Genomic DNA, 21,523 nt, shown 5'->3' on the forward strand with positions numbered 1-21,523 from the left:
CAGGATGGAGTTAACAACCAAGAAGAAGTGTGTAAATATTAGCACATGGCTTGGTAAAGTTCACCACTCCATAACTAAAGAATGAGAAAAGTGTAAGAATGACAGTTGAAATTTAAAGCTTTAAGAGATACCAGCTTCATGTGATATTGAAAAAAAAAATTGTTAGAAAAGAGCAACAGCCCTGAATAATCAATGGTGTAAAACTTTGTCAAATATTTTAAAAGTATTGAATTAAAAAAAATATATACCACAGTAAAATCAACCCAACAGGTATAAAACCAACCCAACAGGTATAAAACCAACCCAACAGGTATAAAACCAACCCAACAGGTATAAAACCAACCCAACAGGTATAAAACCAACCCAACAGGTATAAAATCAATCCAACAGGTATAAAATCAACCCAACAGGTATAAAACCAACCCAACAGGTATAAAACCAACCCAACAGGTATAAAACCAACCCAACAGGTATAAAACCAACCAAACAGGTATAAAATCAACCCAACAGGTATAAAACCAACCCAACAGGTATAAAACCAACCCAACAGGTATAAAACCAACCCAACAGGTATAAAACCAACCCAACAGGTATAAAATCAACCCAACAGGTATAAAACCAACCCAACAGGTATAAAACCAACCAAACAGGTATAAAACCAACCCAACAGGTATAAAACCAACCCAACAGGTATAAAACCAACCCAACAGGTATAAAACCAACCCAACAGGTATAAAATCAACCCAACAGGTATAAAACCAACCAAACAGGTATAAAACCAACCAAACAGGTATAAAACCAACCAAACAGGTATAAAACCAACCCAACAGGTATAAAACCAACAAGCCTTTCTGTATATCCTGTACAGTTGGAATGTATTAGCTTTTGTATCTTATGATTAGAGATGGGTTAAACAGTTTCACCGAGCATCACAGCTAGATCAATTAGTTAAATAATACAGTTGTGTTATGGGCTAAAATAGTATAATACAGTTCTGTTATAGGCTATAATAATATAACGCAGTTGTTTTATAGGCTATAATAATATAATATAACAATTTTAGCCAAAGTGATTGTTTGTGCTCTTGTTTAAAAAAAATTTCAACAGCACACACAGGTAGTTTACTATACCTAATTCCAGGTGATGTATCCTATTTATATCTGTAACAGTCAACACACATCAATCGCACACAACTTTAAAAAAATAATATTCATGTATAAAATTATAACATCATGTGCAGTGAACACATTATATCTGACACTAGTAGCCCTTTGTTGTAGATATACTGATTTCAAAGCGACTACACTAAAAATGATCTTCAAGTACTACTAAAAATGATTAAGTTATCATTAAAAAATTATAATTTTTTTAAACAAGACAAGTCTAATAATTTAAAACCTTGTTTAAAAAACATGTTACAAAATGCATTTTCATTTGTTCAAGACTAGTTGTGCTTAATTCAATTTTGATAGTCATCTCTCTAATGTTCCTGGCTCCTCGTCCTGATCCGTCATAAACTATGTCATACAATATGTCATACACTATGTCATACAATATGTCATACACTATGTCATACAATATGCAGAAATATTTATTCTACTAGAGGTTTTATGTACTAATTAGCAACATATATGATCTTTATACTTTTTCTATAGTCTATCACAGCCACGGCTCGTATCTTTTTCCAAAAGTTAGTGTGGGTGGTTAGAATAAGTCAGTCTATCTTTCCCAAATGCTAGAGTATGTGGTTAGAATAAGGCAGTCAATCTATCTTTTCTGAGAAGGTTGTGATTCACTATGAAATTTTTTAATTCTGTTGATATTTTGCCATCCTGAAGTCTAGATATTATTAAACACCTGAAGTCTAAAGTTACGATAAGTCTAGTTTATATCCTCAGGTCATGACAACCCTGTATTTACTATAAACATAAGGTCTCTATTACTCCAAAGTTACCATGAGCCTAAATTTGCCGTACAGCTATTTACTATAAGTCTATGGTCACCATAACCTGCTATGTAGATACCTTGTGCAAGGCCTTATAGACTCAGAGACAAGAACTACACAACAGCTGCACCGACATATTCAAACGCAAAACTTCATGTGTTGAGAGATAATTAATTTATCCTTCTCTAAACCCTAGCCATATTAGAAATTCAACTGTCATCTGGTTTCAATTGGGTTAATCTTAGCTGTAAACCATGCGGTGGTAATCAATAACTGTAGGAGAATGTTTACCTTAAGGTTAGGGTAAACCATGTCAGTCAAACTTTAAATACCTGCAGGCCTACACAAATAACACTGTTAAAATACCTATGTATAATGCTATGTTAGGGTACCTATAAATAAAGCTGACCTAGAGTTGAGTGAATCCCCCTCCCCCCACACAACCTTCTGGTTTAACCTAAGTTAGGCTGGTTCTGGAAGAATATGTCTGGTCCTCTTTTAAATTCCTCAAATATTAAAATCTGAGGAAAGAAAAACAAAAAATACATTTTTAAATAATAGCTTATTAACATGACTGGAGGTTGAAGGAAACATAAGATATTTTATTGTTAAATTATGAACAAAGTGATTTTAAAGATCTGATAAAAGAAAAAACAAAATTGAGATTTTTAAACTCAAATATTAAAATCTGATGAAAAAAAAAAAAAATTTATAAATTTAATGAAAAAACAAAAAACAATGTAGTCTTCTAAGTAATTAAAATATCATTTGTTTACCCAGTCATAAATGTGTTGGAACATAAACAGAACATGAACCAAAATTTGAACCAAAATCTACAAAAATGAAGGAAATCTGTCCCAGTGGACTTGACTGGTCTAGTGGTGTTACCATTGTGTATGACAGCAGGCACATACAGGTTACTGTGTTACGATTGTGTATGACAGCAGGCACATAGAGGTTGCTGTGTTACGATTGTGTATGACAGCAGACACATAGAGGTTGCTGTGTTAACATTGTGTATGACAGCAGGCACATAGAGGTTGCTGTGTTACCATTGTGTATGACAGCAGGCACATAGAGGTTGCTGTGTTACCATTGTGTATGACAGCAGACACATAGAGGTTGCTGTGTTAACATTGTGTATGACAGCAGGCACATAGAGGTTGCTGTGTTACCATTGTGTATGACAGCAGACACATAGAGGTTGCTGTGTTAACATTGTGTATGACAGCAGACACATAGAGGTTGCTGTGTTAACATTGTGTATGACAGCAGGCACATAGAGGTTGCTGTGTTACCATTGTGTATGACAGCAGGCACAACAGGTTACTGTGTTACCATTGTGTTTGACAGCAGGCACATAGAGGTTGCTGTGTTACCATTGTGTATGACAGCAGGCACATAGAGGTTGCTGTGTTACCATTGTGTATGACAGCAGACACATAGAGGTTGCTGTGTTAACATTGTGTATGACAGCAGGCACATAGAGGTTACTGTGTTACCATTGTGTATGACAGCAGGCACATAGAGGTTACTGTGTTACCATTGTGTATGACAGCAGGCACATAGAGGTTACTGTGTTACAATTGTGTATGACAGCAGGCACATAGAGGTTACTGTGTTACAATTGTGTATGACAGCAGGCACATAGAGGTTACTGTGTTACAATTGTGTATGACAGCAGGCACATAGAGGTTGCTGTGTTACCATTGTGTATGACAGCAGGCACATAGAGGTTACTGTGTTACAATTGTGTATGACAGCAGGCACATAGAGGTTACTGTGTTACAATTGTGTATGACAGCAGGCACATAGAGGTTGCTGTGTTACCATTGTGTATGACAGCAGGCACATAGAGGTTACTGTGTTACAATTGTGTATGACAGCAGGCACATAGAGGTTACTGTGTTACAATTGTGTATGACAGCAGGCACATAGAGGTTACTGTGTTACAATTGTGTATGACAGCAGGCACATAGAGGTTGCTGTGTTACCATTGTGTATGACCTGTGTAGCTTACCTCATTTCTCCCATACTTGAGGATGGGAGCAGGCACATAGAGTGTTTTCTGTGGTCCAATGCACCAGTATCTGCCCAGGTTAAAATTGTTGACAATGACAACACCTTTGACCCAGCCCTTCAAGCATGAAACAAAAACAGAAAAGTCATTTATTTTCTCCTTTTTCATCATTATTACATAAAAGCATATTACTTTAATTTTTAAAAAAATACATTAGAGTTGCATTACTAAAAACAATTACACACTTAACATATGTATAATAGCATGGTAAATAGTACTTGATATAGGAAATTCTAATTATTTCTTTCAAGATTAATTAAGCATCCAATTAAGTCAAATTTTATGTCACATTTCATTGTCACCAGATCTGACCCACATGCCTATTTTGAAAAAAATTGATGAATTTGAAGTAAGTGGTCGAAAACTCTCTAGGCGTTTCAACCCATGATGTTGAGTAACACCCCTTGTCTAAATGGTGCAGGGGAAAAGTCCATTAATTGTATTTATTTAACGTGAGAGATTAAATTAAAAAATTCAACTAACAACTGATTAAATAAGGAAATGATGTAAAAATAATTTCATGTGAATTACATCTAGGTTTAGGAAAGTGTCCATGGGTACATTGTTGATGTGCAGGTAGGCCCGGTACAGCGCAGGCGCCAGTTTGTCTGTCTCATCTAGATCTTTCTTCAACTTGTCCACCTCCTCGACCTTTCTCCATGTCAGGGAGCTTGACAGTCTGTTGAGGTACAACACAACTGGTTAAACTCAAAACTACAACGTTAGGGTTTAGGTAAAGACCAGCAACTGTCTTAAAGATCAAACTATAATGTTAGGGTTTAGGTAAAGACCAACAACTGTCTTAAAGATAAAACTATAATGTTAGGGTTTAGGTAAAGACCATCAACTGTCTTTAAGATAAAACCATAATGTTAGGGTTTAGGTAAAGACCAGCAACTGTCTTAAAGATAAAACCATAATGTTAGGGTTTAGGTAAAGACCAACAACTGTCTTAAAGATAAAACCATAATGTTAGGGTTTAGGTAAAGACCAACAACTGTCTTAAAGATAAAACCATAATGTTAGGGTTTAGGTAAAGACCAGCAACTGTCTTAAAGATAAAACCATAATGTTAGGGTTTAGGTAAAGACCATCAACTGTCTTTAAGATAAAACCATAATGTTAGGGTTTAGGTAAAGACCAGCAACTGTCTTAAAGATAAAACCATAATGTTAGGGTTTAGGTAAAGACCATCAACTGTCTTTAAGATAAAACCATAATGTTAGGGTTTAGGTAAAGACCAGCAACTGTCTTAAAGATAAAACCATAATGTTAGGGTTTAGGTAAAGACCAGCAACTGTCTTAAAGATAAAACCATAATGTTAGGGTTTAGGTAAAGACCAGCAACTGTCTTAAAGATAAAACCATAATGTTAGGGTTTAGGTAAAGACCAACAACTGTCTTAAAGATAAAACCATAATGTTAGGGTTTAGGTAAAGACCAGCAACTGTCTTAAAAATAAAACATAATACAATACGTACATATAGCTTTGTTCAGGGCTGAAGTTGATCATACGTATGTTCCATTCTTCCAGGATGCCAAAAATGTAGCGGAACACTGGACCCCTGAGACCTGTAATTGTTGGGATTACAGGACATTATAACAGGACATTATAACAGGACATTATAGCAGGGCATTATAACAGGGCATTATAGCAGGACAATATAACAGGACATTATAACAGGACATTATGACAGGACATTATATCAGGACATTATAACAGGACATTATAACAAAACAACATTATAACAGGTGTCAGTCAATCACAGCATAAAGGTGAGAGGTCATTGATAGTCAGATACCAGATAGGAAACTAACATTATCTATCCTAATTAGGTGATTCATCTTACAATATCGTATAGTGAATATTTAATCTTTGCTTAAATTCTAGAAATTATTTTGTCTAATGTGAATAAATTAATTCATCAATAGTTTTTAGAAATACTTGAATTTAACTTCGAACTTTTAATAAATTCATGTATTAGGCATAAGACATTCATTAACATTTTAACCCTCAGAAAGCATTTCAACCCTGAAGTTTTATTTAGTGATCTTTTAATCTAAGAAAGTAGTAATTTACATTTCAACATTTAGATATTGATTAAATTTTAACCATCAGCTTTCATCCTTCCAAAACGTCACTGATAATTTAAAATAGTCAACAGACACAACCTTACATACAGAAACATTCACTTTTTGTTGATGATTAAAATGTACAGCAGACACAACCTTACATACGGAAACCTTCACCTTTTTGTTGATTAAAATGGTCAACAGACACAACCTTACATACAGAAACATTCACTTTTTGTTGATGATTAAAATGTACAGCAGACACAACCTTACATACAGAAACCTTCACCTTTTTGTTGATGATTAAAATGGTCAGCTGACTGCGGAGAAAAGTTGACTCGACCCAAGTTTTCAACCATCAAGTCCAGGCGCTTGGAAATTTTCTGTTCTTTCAGCTTTAACTTCCTGGTTATGTTCTGGCAAGGGAGGTCACAAAACACAATTTACAGCATGACTATTTCAAAACACAATTTACAGCATGACTATTTCAAAACACAATTTACAGCATGACTATTTCAAAACACAATTTACAGCATGACTATTTCAAAACACAATTTACAGCATGACTATTTCAAAACACAATTTACAGCATGACTATTTCAAAACACAATTTACAGCATGACTATTTCAAAACACAATTTACAGCATGACTATTTCAAAACACAATTTACAGCATGACTATTTCAAAACACAATTTACAGCATGACTATTTCAAAACACAATTTACAGCATGACTATTTCAAAACACAATTTACAGCATGACTATTTCAAAACACAATTTACAGCATGACTATTCCAAAACACAATTTACAGCATGACTATTTCAAAACACGAATCACTTAAAATACAATCACTGATAGTCCTCTATGTTAAATCAAAATCTTTATAATAAAAATAATTATTATTGGATATAGGTACAACTTTGAAAAGAGAACCACAACCAAGGGAGTTAAGTCAGTACATCCAATTCCATTTATCCTGAGAATGTTTTCAGTAATGTAATCACATGACCATGTTACTTGACATGCTGCATTAAACATGCATAACCATTGACTACTGTTGTAAGTAGATTAGACCACTGAATCTATACTAGCCATATGACAATATTTTATAAAGATTTCATTAATGGTATATTATATACAACAGCTTTTAATTATTGTTGATTAATGATTTTAATCAGATTTGTAAACTTTTATTGTCCTGGAAATCTGTTCAGTTTTTAAAATTCTGATAGACTAAGTCAATCATTTTGAGGTTTTTAAATGAACTTAAGTATATTTTGTTTTTATTAATTTCTTGTAAAAATACAAGCATTATTTATTCTATGTAGCTAAAGCTTGTATAGTAATTACTATGATAAAATAATAGACAAAACCAATACAAACTAGAACCATGTAAAAATGTTGAAGATTAAACATCCGAATTAAGATTTTAAATTAAAAAATAAAAGAACTTAAATATTCAAAACAAAACCTTCATTCTTTCTAGCATAGGCAAGAGCCAATGAGCCTTTAGGAAAATATCTTCGTAATCTTTCTTATAGTCATACATGTATTGGTAGTGATCTGGCTGTGGAGATTTGACACCAGAGATTTGGTTACACAGAGAATACAGGCACAAGCTAGGGTACAGGTGACTAAACAGTTGTCTCAACATACAGGCACAAGCTAGGGTACAGGTGACTAAACAGTTGTCTCAAAACAATTGCACAAGCTAGGGTACAAGTGACTAAACAGTTGTCTCAAAATACAGGCACAAGCTAGGGTACAGGTGACTAAACAGTTGTCTCAACATACAGGCACAAGCTAGGGTACAGGTGACTAAACAGTTGTCTCAACATACAGACACAAGCTAAGGTACAGGTGACTAAACAGTTGTCTCAAAATACAGGCACAAGCTAGGGTAGAGGTGACTAAACAGTTGTCTCAAAATACAGGCACAAGCTAGGGTAGAGGTGACTAAACAGTTGTCTCTACAGACACAAGCTAGGGTACAGGTGACTAAACTGTTGTCTCAAAATACAGGCACAAGCTAGGGTAGAGGTGACTAAACAGTTGTCTCAAAATACAGGCACAAGCTAGGGTACAGGTGACTAAACAGTTGTCTCAAAATACAGGCACAAGCTAGGGTAGAGGTGACTAAACAGTTGTCTCAAAATACAGGCACAAGCTAGGGTAGAGGTGACTAAACAGTTGTCTCAAAATACAGGCACAAGCTAGGGTACAGGTGACTAAACAGTTGTCTCAAAATACAGGCACAAGCTAGGGTAGAGGTGACTAAACAGTTGTCTCAAAATACAGGCACAAGCTAGGGTAGAGGTGACTAAACAGTTATCTCAAAATACAGCCACAAGCTAGGGTACAGGTGACTAAAACAGTTGTCTCAAGCAGCACACCTTTTATTTTACTTATGGGGAAATAATGACTAATGACAACTTTGTAGTTTTACTATTTCAATGCAATTAATACATATATATATATATATATATATATATATATATATATATATATATATATATATATGTATACTGCTGATTTCTGTTAATATCTTGCCATTTGAAATGACAGTTCTCCCAATGTATGACAAAAGCCAGCCCAACACTAGTTGTTTTGTGGAGTAAGAACTGTTTTCCCACAAAAAGTTTGATCAGACACCCAACAGTCTAGCTAAGGTATGAAACAACCGTTGCTCCACGAAAAAGTTTAATCAGACACCTGACGGTCTAGCTGAACTGGCACAACAAGGAACATACCTGAAATTTCTCATCCCAGTTGTATGACAAAAGCTGGTCTTCATTGTCAGTCTGTAAGTCATCTTGTACATAAAAGGTTTCACCATTCAAAATTGCCTGAAAAACAGCAGTAAAAAACATTAAACTATTCGAAGACCACTAAGTTAATTAACCTGTCTTTGGTTACAGTCATCCCACCCTTGAAGACCCCAGTGTTACTTACAGTCAGTCTGTATTTGAAGACCCCCATGCTACATACAGTCAGCCAGTCCCTTATGAACCCCCCTGCTACTTACAGTAAGCCTATCCTTAAAGACCCCCGTGGTCTGTATCCCAGGCATCTTGTTCCAGTGTGTGTTGTCCCCCAGCTGATGTGAGTACACGATGTACCCTAGTGTGTTGTACTTGTTGTCTGCGTCTGTGTACGTCTCCATGTAGTTTACCTTGTCGTCATTGGCAAATATCTGAAACAGGAAGTACTCACATCGTAAGAGTAGATTTTGGCTTTCATAAAATCACAAGATTTTCTAAACAGAGTATCTCAAAGAGAAAACTTTACATAAATTTTACATAAAATTTGTCTACCACAGCAGTGTGAATAAAAAAAAGCCCTCAAATTCTAATTAGTTCACTTACTTACACCCACTCCATAATTACCATACCTCCACCTTACACCACAGGTTAATGAATCAACTTACAGGTATCAAGGTGATAAAAACATTCTAATCAGTTCACCTACTTACACCCACTCCATAATTACCATGCCTCCACCTTACACCACAGGTTAATGAATCAACTTACAGGTATCAAGGTGATGAAAACATCCCATTCCATTACTTCAGTAACTGGGACTTTGCCTGTAAATTAAATTACATTAATAAACACTGAACTCATCATCTTTATTATGCTAACAGCATAATGTTCTTTCATTTTACAAAAAGACATCCTTCTAATACTTTGTTATTCATTTGATGAGTAAATCATATTTATCTCATTAGATTCCTTTCCAGGACGAGCATTTAGTTTACACATTTCCAAAAAACAAAATAAAATACTGCTATTTAAAAAAAAAAATTTAAAAAATTAAAAAAAAAAAAAACTGACCATAATGACCTTTCTTTGTATTGAATGGCACAGAAGGCAGACTGTCATAACCTATCAACAGAAACAAATTAAGTAGGCTATTTAGTTCCAAGTGTTCCATTCATTAGGGCAAACTAAAAAACAACTAAATTTTATTTTAAATAGAAAAAATCTTTAGGCCTAGAACAAAATAAAAAAAAAGTTAGGCATTTAGATTTTATAAAGTTAGATTATAAATTTTATTTTATAAAAAAAAATAATTACCTAATGTTTTGTAAAATGTATGCAAGATGCTTCTCACAACATGGTATTTTGGAGTTATGTCACCCGCTTCAGTCAGAATAGCATCATAATCTATTGGAGAAATAAAAGTATGAAGCATTGTGCATGAAATTATTGAACAAATTATTCTTGATTCATCATTATTTTCCTTAAGTGTCCAAGACACACAGGGCAGATAAAGTAGAGTTTATCTGTTTCAATGACTCCGGAATACAAAGTGATAGTGTACTCAGCACAATGCCCAGCCATCGTTGTTTAGCTGGGTGGACTCAGGGACATCCTACAGACTCTAGCCCAGGTTCTGAACATGAGGCTTTTAGGGTAAGTAGTTGTAAGCTCTACCCTCCAACAGCGCAATTCCCACTTTGATCAAAAACGGCACATGAATATGTGCACAAGGGAATTTTTTTTTTTTTTTAGAAATTGAGCATTTACAGACATTACTAAAGATAGATCACACACATTTAGCATAATAAACTATTTTTCCATAGAATATTAAACTTTTTTATTTGCGCATTGTTTTTGTTTGCACATTTTCTTGGGAACCCTTCCCCACACATTATTCTTGGTCATAAAAAAATTATAAGTACAAAAATTAGTAGTTGGAAATAAAAAAAAAGATCACAGGTACAGGTGTAATGACACAGTTGAAGTAAGCTCTTGAACTCACCGTAACTTGTGACCATTGGCCTGTATGAGGTGAAGTTGTTGGCACCACTAGTAAAACCAAAGTTGGTGCCACCAATGAACATGTACAGGTGTAACAACACAGGTGAAGTAAGTTCTTGAACTCACCGTAACTTGTGACCATTGGCCTGTATGAGGTGAAGTTGTTGGCGCCACTAGTAAAACCAAAGTTGGTGCCACCAATGAACATGTACAGGTTGAATGAACCTTCCAGGTGCATGATAGCATTCAATGTCTCACGCAAGCCTAGACAGGAAATATACATTTTAAAGTTAAACGGGAAAAAAGTTGTGTATAAAACCAATACAACTTTCAGGACCGGACCATTGATTCACCCTACCATTCTATCACCCATTCGCCCTACCATTATGCCACAAACTTTCCTTATCATTGTACCAACAACTCATCCTCCCACTGTACCACCAACTCACCCTCCCACTGTACCACCAACTCATCCTCCCACTGTACCACACTCCTACTGTACCACCAACTCATCCTCCCACTGTACCACCCTCCCACTGTACCACCAACTCACCCTCCCACTGTACCACCAACTCATCCTCCCACTGTACCACACTCCTACTGTACCACCAACTCATCCTCCCACTGTACCACCCTCCCACTGTACCACCAACTCACCCTCCCACTGTACCACCAACTCATCCTCCCACTGTACCACACTCCTACTGTACCACCAACTCATCCTCCCACTGTACCACCCTCCCACTGTACCACCAACTCACCCTCCCACTGTACCACCAACTCACCCTCCCACTGTACCACCAACTCACCCTCCCACTGTACCACCAACTCACCCTCCCACTGTACCACCAACTCACCCTCCCACTGTACCACCAACTCACCCTCCCACTGTACCACCAACTCACCCTCCCACTGTACCACCAACTCACCCTCCCACTGTACCACCAACTCACCCTCCCACTGTACCACCAACTCACCCTCCCACTGTACCACCAACTCACCCTCCCACTGTACCACCCTCCCACTGTACCACCAACTCATCCTCTCACTGTACCACCAACTCACCCTCCCACTGTACCCTCTACTCACCCTCCACACTGCTCTTTGAATGCTTCTCCTGACCCCAGTAGTCAAACCATCCTGACCAGAGCTCCATGACCATATAAGGGAAATGTGGGTTCAACTCAGATATGACATTGTAGCTGCTCTCCTTTATGCTGCCTAAGTTGTCAGCCAATAGAGCATCTGTCAAAGAACAACCAACATGTAATGTAATGCAACTGAACAAAAAAACAGGTAATATAATGCAAGAGAATAAAAAAACGTAATGTAATGCAACTGAATAAAAAAACAACAACAAATGTTCATGAAGAGTATTGATTATCATCAATAAGAGATGTATTTACCATATTTGCATAGGGTTGCCCATGAATAAAAAAATGTGTACTCCTTCCGTGTATGATGTTAAATGTTATTAACCCCTCTATAAAAAACCTGAGTAACTTTAACATCCCCTCGTCTAACTACAGGTGGACTGGCATGCATGTCTACCAGAAAAAAACCTGGGAGTCCCGGGGAATAGTCCTGTAATAGGCCTATTAGTGTTTTGATTTTTTAAAAGGATTATTAGCGCAAAATACAAAAAGTCCACCCCTACCCCAACAAAAGGTCATAAACATGCTCAGTACATGACCAAAGTGTGATGAAGGTACTACAGTCAGTCCACCCCTACCCCAACAAAAGGTCATAAACCTGTTGAGTACATGAGCAAAGTGTGATGAAGGTACTACAGTCAGTCCACCCCTACCCCAACAAAAGGTCATAAACATGCTCAGTACATGACCAAAGTGTGATGAATGTACAACTGGTATACTCACACTGACTAAAGTCGACATATTTGTTTTCTGCATATTTCTGTTTGAACATGTGATCACTGGTAACCAGAAGCTCTTTGACATTCAGTTTTTTCATCATCTGTAAACATACCAGACTCAGGTTAGACAACTCTTACATTACATACTAGCCAGCTGTAGGTTAGACAACTCCTACAGTACAACAGTACACTCAGGTTAGACAACTCTTACATTACACACTAGACTCAGGTTAGACAACTCTTACTTAACAACACTGACTCAGGTTAGACAACTCTTGCATTACAACAATAGACTCAGGTTAGACAACTCTTGCATTACAACAATAGACTCAGGTTAGACAACTCTTACATTACAACACTAGTCAGCCTCAGGCTAGACAACTCTTACACTACAATGTCATGCCCATTCTTTTTAAGAGGTCCATGGTCTATCATGCACACATTATGTCTAACTTTTTCAGACAGTCCATGGCCTAGCATGTTGATGTAATGTGTAACTATTTTAACAAGCTTTCTGAGACAGATGAAAAAGCCTTCACACCCACACATTATGGGGCTTAATCATCATATTTTTTTTATAAACCTATAGCCACTCTTTGCCCCATATACTTAAAGCAAAAAAAAAATTCCCAATTTGCCCCACCTCAATCAGATGCCCCAAGCATCCCATTAAAAAAAAACTTATATCTACCCCCTCCCCCTCCACTAGAGTCACTTACATACACCAGCAGCTTCAAGTGGTCAACATCCCCAGTGTAGGAAGAAAATTCATTCTCCACTTGAAACATGATTATAGGTCCCCCTTCAGTAAACTGGACAAAGGAAATGACCAACTATCAGTACAAACAATTTTTTTTTTAAACTATTCAAATTGACATTATGGTGATAAAAAGTTGGCTTGTAATCTATTTTAAGTAACCAAAGTTTAATAATAAAACATTAGAGTAATGAAAAGAAAAATTTATAAATTTATAATTTAAATGATACAATAAAATTTGTAAAGTCATGAACCAGACAAAGGGAACTTAAAACAATCTACTCATGAACCAGAGGGAACAAGACAGGGAACTTAAAACCACCTACTTGTAAGTCATGAACAAGACATAGGGAACTTAAAACCACCTACTTGTAAGTCATGAACAAGTGGGAACAAGACACAGGGAACTTAAAACCACCTACTTGTAAGTCATGAACAAGACACAGGGAACTTAAAACCACCTACTTGTAAGTCATGAACAAGACACAGGGAACTTAAAACCACCTACTTGTAAGTCATGAACAAGACACAGGGAACTTAAAACCACCTACTTGTAAGTCATGAACCAGTGGGAACAAGACACAGGGAACTTAAAAACACCTACTTGTAAGTCATGAACAAGACATAGGGAACTTAAAACCACCTACTTGTAAGTCATGAACAAGACACAGGGAACTTAAAACCACCTACTTGTAAGTCATGAACCAGTGGGAACAAGACACAGGGAACTTAAAAACACCTACTTGTAAGTCATGAACCAGTGGGAACAAGACACTGGGAACTTAAAACCACCTACTTGCAAGTCATGAACCAGTGGGAACAAGACACAGGGAACTTAAAACCACCTACTTGTAAGTCATGAACAAGACACAGGGAACTTAAAACCACCTACTTGTAAGTCATGAACCAGTGGGAACAAGACACAGGGAACTTAAAACCACCTACTTGTAAGTCATGAACCAGTGGGAACAAGACACAGGGAACTTAAAACCACCTACTTGTAAGTCATGAACCAGTGGGAACAAGACACAGGGAACTTAAAACCACCTACTTGTAAGTCATGAACCAGTGGGAACAAGACACTGGGAACTTAAAACCACCTACTTGTAAGTCATGAACAAGACATAGGGAACTTAAAACCACCTACTTGTAAGTCATGAACCAGTGGGAACTTAAAACCACCTACTTGTAAGTCATGACCCAGAGGGAACAAGACACAGGGAACTTAAAACCACCTACTTGTAAGTCATGAACCAGTGGGAACTTAAAACCACCTACTTGTAAGTCATGAACCAGAGGGAACAAGACACAGGGAACTTAAAACCACCTACTTGTAAGTCATGAACCAGTGGGAACTTAAAACCACCTACTTGTAAGTCATGACCCAGAGGGAACAAGACACAGGGAACTTAAAACCACCTACTTGTAAGTCATGAACCAGTGGGAACTTAAAACCACCTACTTGTAAGTCATGAACCAGTGGGAACAAGACACAGGGAACTTAAAACCACCTACTTGTAAGTCATGAACCAGTGGGAACAAGACACAGGGAACTTAAAACCACCTACTTGTAAGTCATGAACCAGAGGGAACAAGACACAGGGAACTTAAAACCACCTACTTGTAAGTCATGAACCAGTGGGAACTTAAAACCACCTACTTGTAAGTCATGAACCAGAGGGAACAAGACACAGGGAACTTAAAACCACCTACTTGTAAGTCATGAACCAGTGGGAACAAGACACAGGGAACTTAAAACCACCTACTTGTAAGTCATGAACCAGTGGGAACAAGACACAGGGAACTTAAAACCACCTACTTGTAAGTCATGAACCAGTGGGAACAAGACACTGGGAACTTAAAACCACCTACTTGTAAGTCATGAACCAGAGGGAACAAGACACAGGGAACTTAAAACCACCTACTTGTAAGTCATGAACCAGTGGGAACTTAAAACCACCTACTTGTAAGTCATGACCCAGAGGGAACAAGACACAGGGAACTTAAAACCACCTACTTGTAAGTCATGAACCAGTGGGAACTTAAAACCACCTACTTGTAAGTCATGAACCAGTGGGAACAAGACACAGGGAACTTAAAACCACCTACTTGTAAGTCATGAACCAGTGGGAACAAGACACAGGGAACTTAAAACCACCTACTTGTAAGTCATGAACCAGAGGGAACAAGACACAGGGAACTTAAAACCACCTACTTGTAAGTCATGAACCAGTGGGAACTTAAAACCACCTACTTGTAAGTCATGAACCAGAGGGAACAAGACACAGGGAACTTAAAACCACCTACTTGTAAGTCATGAACCAGTGGGAACAAGACACTGAAGTACTTGTTCACAGCGGAGATGTAACCGGGGTAGTTGCTCCGGACTTTCATGTCTGGGTCTCTAAGCAACCATCTGGAGACATAAACAGTCAATCAAAGCAGCGTGTACAAAAATAATTATTTACAGTAACAAACGAGGTCAGCAAGTACAATAAAATATAATTAACTAGCTGATTCCAAACAGTCTACAAGTAAGAAAAAAAACATGATTTCATTGAAAACAAACTGTCACAATGCTTTCAACTGTAATTAACTAGTTGCTAATTAAGGATTTAAAATGTATAAAACTGATTTGATGTGATGAAATGTTAGGTAAGAAAACTACTAAATGCTGACTCCTGCATGCAAGAAGAGATGAAAAAACAGATGAACAAGGTGGTATATTTAAAAATTTTCAAAACACATAAAATGAATATAAAATAGTATACAGCCAGAGCTCAACTGTTATGAAGAAGCACCTTAATGAGCATAATACACATGTAAAGTAAAGTTTCCCTTTCAGACCTGACGGTCTATGAGGCAAGTGAAGAAGAGTTCACTTGTTTCTGTGACCTCGGCATATGAAGAGATAGTGTGGTCAGCACTATGCCTAGCCACCTTTACTCTCCCTAACGTGAGTTAGGTACCCATCACAGTTGGGTGGACTCAGGGACGTTCTCTACTGACCCGGATTCGAACTCGAGACTTACGGATTAGCAGTCCAGCTCTCTGCCGCTATACCACTCCGTCCCATACAATACACATGTTGTGGAGGCAAATGGGATTTCAGTTCATCCTTTCACCTACCTGCTCTTACAGGAGTGGTATGACACTGTTTTCTTTTGCTACATTGTTTCTCTCCCGGATGGGCTTATAAGCATAAGTGTAAATATTTTCTTATTGGTTTTAGTATTTCCATAAGTAAGAATCAATAGTCTAAACATCTGATTATGCTACGGTTTTATTAGCATTTTTGGAGATGCACGAATAGCTTATTAAGATATTCAAACAAACTATTTTAAATTAGATTCTGAGATATATTGATTATATATTGTTTGCGATAAGTGTTGTGTATAGTTTGGTTTCGCTGCATTGTGGTTGGGATGACTTGTGTATAGTTTGGTCTAGAATAGTTTTGCTTAGTGTAGTTGTGGTTTGGGATGACTGTTGTGTATAGTTTGGTCTAGAATAGTTTGGTTTAGCGGCGTTGTGGTTTGGGATGACTGTTGTGTATAGTTTGGTCTAGAATAGTTTAGTTTGCTGCGTTGTGGTTTGCGATGACTGTTGTGTATAGTTTGGTCTAGAATAGTTTGGTTTATTGGCGTTGTGGTTTGGGATGACTGTTGTGTATAGTTTGGTCTAGAATAGTTTGGTTTAGTGGCGTTGTGGTTTGGGATGACTGTTGTGTATAGTTTGGTCTAGAATAGTTTGGTTTAACGTAGTTGTAACTCACCCTGGTAGTCCACCAAAATCAAACTCAGCACAAATGTAAGGCCCTGGACGAAGTATAACAAACAGGCCAAGAGTAGAGGCTAATGACAGAAAAGATCTGAAATTTAAAACAAAATTATAAAAGAACCATTTTTTCTTGTTTAATTTTATTTATTTAAAATAATCAGCTTAAACTTTTTATCAAATTTTTTTTTAACTGAAAAAGTAGCATAAAATAGTTCATAGGTTTATCTAAAATCAAGATTCGCTATAAACTTAGTAATTTACTTTAAATTAAGATTTCCATTACATTCTTAACAGAGATTTTCCTTAAATTTAGATTCTCATTAAACTCATAAGGGGTTAAAAAATGACATCCTGCTTTTTTTGACATCACAAGAACACACAATCTATGGAAGACCCTTCCCCCCCCCCCCCCTAACAGAAATTTACCTCAAATCAAGATTGTCCTCAAAATTAAATTCTCCAGGTGAGGGCTCGTGAAGGTTCCAAGGTACATAACTAAAACAAGGAATGCAAGACAAAATTAGGGTTACAATACAAATTAACATGCTCTAGCTAACCCAAAAGTCTCAAGTTCAGATCCAGGGGGTTCATGTCCATAGGACGTCCCTGAGTCTACCCAGCTCAGATGGTTACCTGACTCTAGTCAGGGAAAATAAAGGCAGTGGGGAATATTGCTGACCACACTGTAACTCCAAGTTCAGAGGTCTCTAAAAACTCAACCTGCCTTGTGGATCTTAAGGTTCGAAAGGGTACTTTTTTTACAACAAAAAACGTACCAATAGTTTCTACAGTCCTACAATCTCTCGGCATTTTTATAAATACTAAACAATTTACAGTGCTTATACAAATAAGCAGTACAAAAAAAAAACGTTAAAGAAAATCTTATATCTCAACAGGGTTCAGACCATATGCCACAACACACATTAAAATAGCATAAAGAACATCATACGTCTCAACTGTATTCAAACCACAGGCCTTCAGCTTCATCAAGCGATCCTCCCATTGATCCCTCAGTATCCTAAAGTAGTGAACAGCACCACTGAATATCCTAAACGGCCTGTTGTTGAGGTAAAACTTTTTCTGGTAAAACGTCAAGCCCTTCACGTCAGTCACGTCATCATACGTACTGTTCATTACCATGTCACTATCTATTGCTTGAATTTCTACAGATTTATAATCATCTGGCAGTATAACTGTCCCATTAAGGAGGTTTTTAACTGCTACTGGATTGATCGCTTTCCTAGCAAACTGCAGACTTTCATCATTTGGAAAAAATTTCTGTGGGGAAAGAGGGTTGGGGGCGACTTCTTTAAAATCCCATTTGAACTGAATATCCGTCCTTTTTGTGTCTTCAACTTCAAAGAACACTACAAACCAAACTATCCATATCACAACAGCAACAAACACAACAGCTAACATGCGTAGTATTGTCTTTTTACGCATGATCTGTTTAATTTTGGCTAGCATTGAAATTCTCCCTTATTATATTAAGGCCAAGCTGATGACCAATACTTCGGTGCATAAACTGCTAAAATCCATGCAATGACACCGATAAGAAATGAATTTATAGGACCAAGTTGAATGCACTGTTTGAATAGTGCACTATGGTTCAACAGTTTGTTCCTATCAACAAAGCGGCTCTAGGTCTTCTTGTAGTTTGAAGTAGAGGTGATAAGTAGAACTGGCTTGTTAAAGGCCTATGTGGAGTAGCTCAAAACTGTTCCCAATGAATCCAAGAAATCTGAAATGTAAAATGAAACAAAACTAATATTTTGTATTACTATTATATTATGTCAGGATTTATACAAAAACAGAAAGTCCATTGACATTCACACGAACAGAATTTTCTTTGACGAAATTTTACTGACTTTCCCTTAAAACGGAATTTTCACTGACATTATCTAAAAATGCTAGAATCTATAACATTTGTAACAATGATAAAAATCGATTTTTCGCTACACTAAACTTGCTACACTAAACTTTTTTCCAGTGAGCTAGATCTAGTGAAGAATTTTTTCTTAATTTTAGTGTTGGAAGGGATTCCCTCCAAAGTATAGTATATAGACTTATAGACTCTACGTGTCAACTGTTATGCACCTTTTACTGCATTAAGCCCTTAGGCAGCTGACTCCAATTTCAGACTGCTTTTCTTTTTGGATTTTAGCCAAATAATAATTCAGGAACTAGATCTAGATTAGATCTAATCTAGATCTAGATTATTACTAGAGGAGTTTACACTTTTCGGACACACACCAAAAATTACGTAGGACCGAACACTTCGTCGGTTTTTGGCTCATAGAAACTTTAATTAGCATGTCTCACGCGAAACCACGGCGCCTGCACCTAAACTGTTCATTTATGAACACTTCCGTGTCAAGTACTTCCGTTTCCTTTCTCAAGAATCATTTTTAGAAATTTTTTAACGTTGCATGGTACGCACATTTCTATTTTTACACCAGCCGGATGAAGTGACCTAGGGTTGGACTTAGGGGCAAAACTTGAACCAATCAATGCTTAGCTAAAAGGTTACACTATAAATAGCTTCTATATATGTATGGAACATCGTAAATGTCAAGGTTAATGGGTTTTTTCGTGCTTGAACAATAAAAAAGGGGTGTTCGCTAACTTATTTGGCCTTACATGGGACCGGACAGCAGCACAAAAATATTATTAAATAAGAATTTAGAGCATAAAAGGGGCTGGTTATTGAAGGGAAAGGGTCAAAATAAGGTCAAGAAGGCAGTGGAATGCGAAAGAGGAGGGGGAATCATGTGACCTGGCTGGCTTAGCAGCGTACTGCGCGAGCCGCAATGGCTGAATGGGATGAACTTTGGGAGTGTGGGAAAAAGGTTTTATACTATTAAAATTACCTCACAAACAATCAATAACACAATATAAATGCATATAATATATGTTTTTATTCATTAAATTGACTTTAAATTATTCTAAATGAACAAAAAGTGCTATGTCCGATGACGGGTAAAGGTGTCCGAACACATGTAAAACTGTATTACATGTGTTCGAACACACGTTAAGACCCCCCAGTCACTATAACAAGAATAGCTTAAGTTCTATGCGTATGAATACAAAATGACACACACATTATTAAAGTAGAATGGTTGCGGATAGATATGATACTTTTTTTTGTTTTCTATGTTAAGCAGTTACTGAATGAGACCGCATGGAATTTTTACGTTGCGTTTTTTTCGCTATGTGTGTCCGAAAAGTGTAAGCTCCTCTATTAGAATTATTATAAGTAAGAGTAGTAAGACTAAGTAAGTAGACCTCTTAGCTCTACTACTAGACCTAGATTTATATAGAGTTTACTAGAGTGAGATCTAGACTAGCTAGTAGATCTAGTCTAGCTAGAAAGCTAGAATCTAAATGCTAGGCTCTACTCTTGCTCTTGGGTCTTGGTATTTCTGTTCTAGATTCTAGATTCCTCTAGATCTAGAATAGAAATCTAGTTGAGCTAGAACTAGAATCTAGATCTACTATTTTAAGCAATGTAGATTTATATTAATTCAAAGAATAACACAAGATAAAAGCGAGCTAGATTCTATATTATATCTAGACTCTAGATCTCAACTTTCTATATTACTAACTGATCATAATGAATAATGAGGAGAAGGATGAATAAGCCTACTTTCACTTTTACCATGTTGACGTTTGGTCGATAGGAACGCAAACAGTTAATGCCAGATTTTTATAGATCTAGCATTCCATTACAATAATTTATTAATATTTTAAATTCTGTTATTAGATTACTTTACTTATTCTAACATAATTAATTATACTTTATCTCATTGGCATCTTTGTGAATTTTCACTTTACAAAAAAAAAAAAAAAAAAAAAAAAAAACACTTCTATTCAATCGTCTGAAATAAGTAATAATTTTTGCTTTTGTGGACAATCTATCATCCTTGCTACACAATATCACAACTCAACATAAAGATAGATTTAGTCATGGTACACGATCACTATCATTCTAATGGCTAATTGTATGTGCTAAATCTAGAAATGAATATTATTGTGTCAAAAAAAATTAGACCACATAAAAAATTAAGAACGTAGTCTAATTGCTTTTGTATTAATTGTAGTAAGCTTGTTCCTGTTTCATGAGTGACAAAAGTGCAAAAACTTTAACAGCCGTTTTCAACTCTTCAATTAGCGTACAAAGGCCGATTGTTTGATAAACACACAAGAAATAAAACAAAGCTTTAATAAAGCTTGGATGACGCCGGCATTCT

General features: G+C 36.6%; 1 protein-coding gene across 1 annotated transcript; it reads right to left on the bottom strand.

Annotated features, from left to right (window-relative positions):
* Positions 1–814: 814 nt before the first annotated feature.
* Positions 815–20,956, bottom strand: LOC131944775 (beta-galactosidase-1-like protein 2). Its single transcript, XM_059305591.1, has 19 exons — positions 20,920–20,956; positions 18,223–19,014; positions 17,700–17,768; positions 17,269–17,364; positions 15,801–15,909; positions 13,456–13,548; positions 12,741–12,837; positions 11,953–12,108; positions 10,990–11,127; positions 10,177–10,266; positions 9,934–9,984; positions 9,631–9,686; positions 9,126–9,293; positions 8,851–8,946; positions 6,388–6,514; positions 5,507–5,597; positions 4,557–4,704; positions 3,966–4,082; positions 815–2,466 (listed from the first exon to the last, which is right to left on the bottom strand). Exons 2-19 carry the CDS (start codon positions 18,738–18,740, stop codon positions 2,398–2,400), a joined length of 2,289 nt encoding a protein of 762 aa, XP_059161574.1. The 5' UTR covers positions 18,741–19,014; positions 20,920–20,956; the 3' UTR covers positions 815–2,397.
* Positions 20,957–21,523: the final 567 nt, after the last annotated feature.

Source organism: Physella acuta, unplaced genomic scaffold (assembly GCF_028476545.2).
Source record: "Physella acuta isolate Inbredline_101_S28 unplaced genomic scaffold, ASM2847654v3 ptg000048l, whole genome shotgun sequence".
NCBI classification, from domain to species: domain Eukaryota; kingdom Metazoa; phylum Mollusca; class Gastropoda; family Physidae; genus Physella; species Physella acuta.